Source organism: Prosopis cineraria, unplaced genomic scaffold (genome assembly GCF_029017545.1).
Source record: "Prosopis cineraria cultivar Desert tree isolate PC_DT_omini unplaced genomic scaffold, ASM2901754v1 PC9, whole genome shotgun sequence".
Classification (NCBI taxonomy): domain Eukaryota; kingdom Viridiplantae; phylum Streptophyta; class Magnoliopsida; order Fabales; family Fabaceae; genus Prosopis; species Prosopis cineraria.
In genome coordinates this window covers 22781550-22789221 of record NW_026555340.1, presented here as the reverse complement: position 1 = coordinate 22789221, position 7672 = coordinate 22781550, and the positions used below count along the sequence as shown (strand labels likewise).

General features: G+C 34.5%; 2 protein-coding genes across 4 annotated transcripts; both read left to right on the top strand.

Moving 5' to 3' along the window:
- Positions 1-362: 362 nt before the first annotated feature.
- Positions 363-2637, top strand: LOC129319913 (myosin-11-like). Of its 2 annotated transcripts, none has more exons than XR_008595553.1 (3): positions 363-1044; positions 1789-1933; positions 2280-2409. XR_008595553.1 is itself a non-coding variant. In XM_054965022.1 (3 exons), the coding sequence occupies exons 1-3, from the start codon at positions 892-894 to the stop codon at positions 2600-2602; spliced, it is 357 nt and encodes a 118-aa protein (XP_054820997.1). In that variant the 5' UTR covers positions 363-891; the 3' UTR covers positions 2603-2637. The 2 variants fall into 2 exon arrangements, 1 of the variants encoding a protein (XP_054820997.1); XM_054965022.1 differs by lacking the exon at positions 1789-1933 and adding an exon at positions 2529-2637.
- Positions 2528-6264, top strand: LOC129319911 (myosin-17-like). Of its 2 annotated transcripts, XM_054965020.1 has the most exons (7): positions 2528-2637; positions 2830-2961; positions 3850-4025; positions 5260-5465; positions 5617-5736; positions 5821-5918; positions 6019-6264. In XM_054965020.1, exons 3-6 carry the CDS (start codon positions 3884-3886, stop codon positions 5863-5865), a joined length of 513 nt encoding a protein of 170 aa, XP_054820995.1. In that variant the 5' UTR covers positions 2528-2637; positions 2830-2961; positions 3850-3883; the 3' UTR covers positions 5866-5918; positions 6019-6264. The 2 variants fall into 2 exon arrangements, with proteins under 2 accessions (XP_054820995.1, XP_054820996.1); XM_054965021.1 differs by lacking the exon at positions 2830-2961 and having other exon boundaries at positions 2533-2637.
- Positions 6265-7672: the final 1408 nt, after the last annotated feature.

Here is a 7672-nt window from a genome sequence, read left to right as displayed (position 1 = left end):
TTAATATAAATCTGAACTTTTTAGAGTAAATCTGGATAATCAATTTATAAAAATTATAAATAAATTCAAAATTAAATTGAATTCAACATATTAAATTTATACTATCTAAAGTAATAAAATAAATTTATTAAAATTTTTATTTTTATTTTAATAAGTTAAAATATAAATATTAATAAAAAATAAAAATGTTCAATGCGGATCATCTAAATTTAATTTTCATAATTTAAATAATTTAAATTTTATTTTAGTTAACGAAAAGGAAATAAAGATAAAAGTTAGGAGAGAGAAGCCAAGTGTAAGATACTCAACACCCAACAAACCCAATGAAGATGAAACTTTCACTTTAATTCAGGGATCACATGAACTAGATTTCAAGGGGAAAAAAAAAGAAATAAAAAAAAAAAAAAGACTGAAGTGGTTTGCATATCCCCTTCCTCGCTGGGAACCTTATGAATCCTCGCAGCAAAAACAAACCCCTTCCTTGTTGTGATCACCATCCGGAAGAAAAACGAAAGATTGAAGCAAAATTTAAATAATTTGTGGACCTATGGAGAGAGAAGATGAGGAACTAGATCTGGATCCATGAGAGAACCACACTGAACCACTATTGAAGAACAAGAAAATCATGGAATCAAAGATAAAAATCAAATTTGTTGGCCGTTTTAGGAGCGTGCCGTCAAACATGGTCCTGGACCATCTCCATCAATCTAGAGTGTGCTGCCGAACATGGTCCTTCTTCTTTGTCTTCATCCTTTGGTTGTTTTAGGAGAGAAGGTGATGGGGTAAAATGGCCAGATATGAAATTCAAAGAAGTGGAACCCAATTCTTTGGGTCTGGGTGTGGAACTCAGTTACATCTAATTTTCTTGCCCAGGTACTTTAACAGGCTGATATGTTTCTCGACAAAAACAAGGATTATGTGGTTGCAGAACATCAGGCTCTACAGACAGCCTCAAGATGCTCATTTGTGGCTGGTCTATTCCCACCTTCTCAAGAGGAGTCATCAAAATCATCCAAGTTCTCATCAATTGGATCGCGTTTCAAGGTATTATAATCCCTTTGTCTCCTTTTGAAATGTATAGAGATATAGTTGGAATCGCACTCTGAAATAGCCACAAGTAGTTTTTCTGGTACTTAAGTCGCATGGTTCTTGCCCCTCACAAGCCAGTTTTTAAGGTTGGTTTTCCATACTTGCTTATGCTTTAGGTATCTGTCTTCTTACTTTTCTGAAAGCTGAACACTCTATACTCGCTTAGGATGAAGAATGAAAAAAATAAAATAAAAATATAGGGTCTGTTTGGCAACATGTTCTGAATGGTTTTATACTGTTTAGTATTATGTTTTCAAAAAATGGCTTAGAAAACAAAAAAATAAAATAAAATAAAATGTTATTCTGGATAATAAAAAAAGGGAAATATCTTTTAAGTGTTCTGGGATTATTATTTTGAAGAATAAGGGAGAATGAAAAAAATATTTATTTTTATTATTTTTTTATTCTCAAAATATGTTTTATAAAACATTAGTTCTTAGAACAATAAATAAAAATAATTTTAAATAGGCCATAGACATTAGTACGTTGAAACTAACATGCATCGTAACATTAAAAAGGGTCGTTCTATCTCTAGTCACCGTTGGTAGTATTATATTGAGATATTCCTGAATTTATTTTGACTCTGTTCAGTTTTTAATTTCTGCATATTTTGCTTCTTATTCAGTTACTTTATTTTCATGCATTTTATTTCCATTATCTTGGGATTTAATGGCTGTCTTCTATGCTTCTTTCTTCTAGCTATGTACTTTTCTTCCCTGGAATGAAGTATATGAATACATGAACGATCATAGAAGTAGGACGTGCTGAGTAATTGCCTATGTGGCACTGGGGTAGGGCTTTTCTTGCTGATTGCAGAAGTTATTTTGGACAGTACATAATCGAGGTAGCTCTTATTCAATTACTTGTTAAATGGTGATAACTGTTGTATATGCGTATGCTGAGAAGCCATGGGAACCTAGACACCCTTGAAATACAAGGCTGGCGAAACCACCAGAACATGTCATAATAGTCACTGATATCATCATTTGATTTCACAAGTGCTTCAACCTTTTGCTCAACTTTTAGTTTGATCTTCCTCTTTGACATGGCGTTGCTTGGTAGTCTTGCATGGTATTTATTTGCAACTCTGGCCCTTAATGATACAGTCTCAGTCATCTCTTTATCAACTGATGTATCTGGGCCATTTTATTCTTCAATAAGTGAATGACTTGTGTTTCTAAAATATGCAGTTACAGCTTCAATCTTTGATGGAGACCTTAAGTTCAACAGATCCTCACTATATCAGTGTGAAACCAAACAATGTCCTGAAGCCTGCTATTTTTGAAAGTGTCAACATTATCCAACAATTGCGCTGTGGTGTGAGTATATCACCATGTTTTTTTCTCTTCTTCAGCTTTGATACCCAAGCATGCAAAGTTACAATATATTTGACATCTATCTATCCTTGTTGATTGGTTATCACATTACTGTTACTGCAGGTGTGCTTGCGGCAATTAGAATCAGCTGTGGTGGATATCCTCCTAGACAGACCTTTTATGAGTTTCTTAACTGATTTGGTGTTCTAGCCCCCGAAGTTTTGGATGGAAAGTAAGTCTCATTTTTTATGGGCTGTTTTTGTCTTTAGCTTGGTTAATTGCTTTTTTATTCCGGGAAAAACGTAATTGTCTGGTATGTCTCTGATTTCTAGAGCATCCAATGTACTGCTTTGCCTTTAGTTTAATTCTCACTCCTGCTTTTCATCTCTATGTTAGTTAACTGTTTCTACTTGTTCCTTTTCAGCTATGATGATAAAGTCGCATGCCAAATTATCCTAGATAAAATGGTTTGAAAGTCTACCAGATGATTTAACTGCTTCTTGTAGCTTGATATGTTTACAGTTGCGCATGGGAGGGACAAGACTTGAAATTGAAGGTTGAGAATAAGCCAAGCACTGCTATTTGGCTAAATAGATGATACTCTGCATAATGTGGAATTTTTGAATTCAGTAGTTTTAGGAATTGTTCATATTAAGGAGATAGCTGACTATGAATCAGCCACCCACTCTCATAAATCAAGCGGAAAATCTTAAAAAAAAAAAAAAGGTAATAGAGATCACATGATGCATAGAAATGAAAAAGGAAAGAAACAAGTTGACTTACGATGCTAAAGTCCCATGTGATAAACAAGGGACAATCAGAGAATGAAAAATCTGATCATGATGAGCTCTAATCATGAGATTCCAACACATAACAATCTGTGAATTGTTTTTTAACTGATGTATTGGGGACGGCGTCAGTCTGCTGCTAAGCATGTGCAGCCAAAATTAATTTTCTGATTAGAAGAGTGCAAGTTGTGATACTGATGCATATGTGAGTACTTGGAAAATTTTGGGACTAATCGAAAACTTTGAACGTCACGCAGCCACAGTGCCATGACACGTCAACCAAAAAGAAAAAAAACAGAAAACTTTGAATTAATCTTTTACTTTGTCATGCAGGCTTACCTTAGGGATAAAAATTCAAAAAAAGGAAAAAAAGTAATAAAATGAACCACAATTTTTTTGCCATAGAAAATATGCTTTATCGACTTTTTAAAGTTGTGTATTTATAATTTCTCCAACATGCATGCATACATACGTATATAAATTCCAGTAGTTCTTGATGTTGGTTACTGCATGTAGGAACTTCTGGATCTATTTATATGTTTGTTTGTTTTGGTCTTAAAGGTTGCTTTGCTTGGAGTTATTTTACCATATCATGTGGAAGTCTAAGCTAATGCACTCTGTTAGTTCCATTCTCACTGTTTATGATGCTTCGACAGGTAGGTAAGACAGATTTTCCTAAGAGCTGGTCAGATGGCTGACCTGGATGCAAGAAGAGCCGTGGTGCTTGGAAATGCAGAAAGAACTATCCAAAGACAAATACGCACCTATATTGCACGCAAGGAGTTCATTGAATTGCGGCAAGCTGCAATTTACTTGCAATCTAACTTGCAAGGTATCCAGATTTTTGTCTTAAAGGCTGCCTTCAATTTTCATTGCTTCATTGTTTGGGAAAGTTTGAACCTTTAGCCAATATGTATTGTCTTTGTGAGTTTGATGCAACTTTTTCTACTGGTCTGTTTTTCATATTCAGGTACCAACAGACGATTGTAAATCTCCTTAGTTTTTGTGCCATCCAAAGCTTAATAAATAGAACTTCGAAGATGTCATCAATTTTTGATTCAAGTGTTCATATTTGATCTATTAGGAAATCCAGTTTAGAATTTTGGGAGTCTTACTGCTTGGCGTTATAGCTGTGTGTTCATATCATTTAATATGCATGTTTCTTGGGGTAAGTCATAAAATGTCCTCTGGTTTTTACTTCTTGCAAGTGTAGTATGTCACAGATGAAGCATGCTGTTTGAATGAAGAAAATATGGCGGCATTACTGTTACTAGAATTTTGAAAGCTAGCTTTAGTCTTGTATAGCTGTTTGAGACATTAGTAGAACTTGTCTTGTTCTCTTGACAACTTAAGCTGTCATGATGAAATGATCTTTAACATGGTATTGGTGCCTCAATGACTTAGTGCTTGAGTCAATCCTTACTTCTCTTGCAAAAGGGTCAAAATTTTATGGTCAAAAAGCAATATTACAGAAAACATGCAATTGTGTTCCATTGGACTAAAATTAGGATGGTACTGGACTTGTGGCCATGGCCAGTACCCACAAATAAAAAACTGTTAATTTCTATGTTTTGGTTGCTTGATGATGGGTTGTGATTGAGGTTTTTGTTGGCCCAAGATTAGTTGTTAGAGGAAGTTCCAGCTGTAGCAATTGTGATAGCTCTAGATTCTCAAAAGTTTGCTCCTCCATGATGTAGGGGCCGGGACTTGAAAACTAGTAGAGCTGAAGTGAGACTAGGACCTTGTAGAAAGATCCACTGGTGTTTCTGCAAAGCTCACGTGGAGCAACTATGAAAATTATTTGAACTCATGAATTCTCAAACTTTCGAGCTAAAAGAATGCATGATAAATCAGTGTTATTGCTGACAAATAGCACTTGTCTTGTTTCTGTGGTCATTAAACCTATATTTCATCGTCCGTAATGTGTTCATACCATTCTAAAATTTATGTTGCGGTGAAATGCTTAAATATTCCTGGTACAATAGGTTTTTTTATCCATATGGGTTGATCTACATAAACTGCTTTCTTAATGTGCTGTTCTTTTGGTTCAATTCGATAATGAACAGGCATATTGGCTTGGAAGCTGTATGAGCAGTTGCGGAGTGAAGCAGCAGCTGTGAAGATAGGGAAGAATTTCAGAGGATACATTGCAAGGAAATGTTCCCTAACAGCACGATCATCTGCAATCACACTACAGACAGGTTTAAGGGCAATGAAGGCTCGTGATGAATTTAGATTTAGAAAGCAAACAAAGGCTGCAATTATTGTACAGGTGCTCGTCTATCTATCATCCTTATCATTTGTAGACTTGGTTGAGAAGACATGAACCCTGATTTATTTTCCCCGTGTGTGTTTGTATATGTCTTACTTCTGTATAATTTTGCCATCTCATATTAATATCTTTTGTGAAAAAAATGTCGCAGGCTCGCGTGCGTCAACATATTGCACATTCTTATTATAGAAGACTGCAGAAAGCTGCAGTTGTTATTCAATGTGGCTGGAGGAAAAGGGTTGCTAGGAGGGAACTCAGAAAACTTAAAATGGTTAAAATGATAATTTATTTTAATGCTGTTTGTGTTGCATGAGAATTGACTTCAGGATCTAATAATTTGTCCAACTTCATTTAGGCTGCAAGAGAAACAGGGGCTCTTCAAGAGCGAAGAACAAACTAGAAAAGCGTGTTGAGGGACTTACATGGCGTTTACAAATTGAAAAGCGTTTGAGAGTAATTATCATGTTTTATATTTATCAAATTGCTTTCTTGATTGGTGACATGAATGCTGCAAATCTCATTTCATAATAATTTTGTTTTCTTCTTTTTATAGGCTGAGTTGGAAGAGGAAAAGGCACAAGAAATTGCCAAGTTAAAAGGATGTATTGCATGCGATGCAAATGCAAGTAGAAGAAGCAAATGCCAAAGTCCTTAAAGAATGTGAGGCTGCTCGGAAAGCAATTGAAGAAGCACCCCCACTTATCAAGGAGACTCCTGTAATAATTCTGTATTTTCACTCTTTTCTCTGATATAATCCTCAGAAATCAATGAGAATACATTTTCATATTTGATTCCCAAATCTTATTTTGAAATTAAATTTCTTCTTTTGCTAAAGTACTCTCCAGAAAAATTACCCCCAAATTAATAAAAAATACGATGATTTATGAGTTGAAATAAGCCTCTTACAACGTGTCATCTTTGAAATTAGATTAGGGATGTATGAAGCCAAGAACTAATTACCTATTATATCATCAACAATGTGACTTTTGGTAAATTGTTACCAAAAAAACTCAGTGTTTTTTAAAAAGAAAAATCTCGGAGTCCTTTCCATCTGTGAACTGATTCATTAGCTTGATCTAACACCAACAGATAAATCGAATCCAATGCTAGCCAATTTAGTATGAGTAACAGTTCAAATGTTTTCAAATCTAGCAATATCTGTCATTTTTTCTGTGTTATTCAGCAATATCAGTCAACTATTCAAATAACATATTAAATTATAAATAGTTGCTCTAAACTCATTCAACTTCTATCCAAGTCATCTAATTGAGCAAACGATAAAATTTATAATAAAGATTTCTTAAGAGGTACTTGTTTTATGTAGAGTGAAAGGAGAGACAAAGAGAGTTGTTAGAATTAGAACCTTCAAATACTTGTAGGAGACGACAGATTTAAAGCTACTCAGGTAGGATTATAAGCCCAACGGAAAAGATTAGAGTCCAATGCAATCACACCATTTCGATACCAAAATCCTTCAGTAACAGTGCTAACAACTTGTCAATTTCATTCGGATTTCAATTTTTGAGCTTCAAATCTTGTTGAGTCCTCCATTTTGGTGCTTCCTTTGAGACATGGACTCACAATTTGCATTTGCACAATATTATTAGAATAGAACTTGAGTTATGTGAAAAGGCAGATGTATAATATATTTTAAATGTTCATGTGCGCGCGCGCGCGTGTACATATGAAGGTTTGTTCCACGTCATTAGTGTCCATTTTATATGTACAAGGGTTTGTGAATTAACAAGCAAACCCTTCCATATCTGTGTGTGCGCGTGTACATATTGGACTTCGACCAAGTTTATGCAAGTTACATCGATGGGCTAGAATGTTTAAAGGTGTTCGAAGCCCAAAGTCAAGTTAGACACAAAAGAAAAGGGTTTTTTACCAATCAACTTGATTTTTTTTTTATAAAAAAGTTTAGGTAAGTAGAATATCAAAAACTCACTAAAATCAGAGCATGTTTTCATGTTCAACAAGCACATACAGATATAAGTATAAATTACTAAATAATAAAGTTCTCACATAAGGAATGAAATTTGAGTCCACAACCTTATAAGTTATATGTCAAATTTTGATCAATTAGATTAAATTTTTTTGGTATAAGCATGATTAGTTGTTATAACATTGATTCCCATTTGACCCAACCAAAAAAAAAACATTGATTCCCAATTTTCCATCCACCGTTTATCAACGAGTTGTTAAAT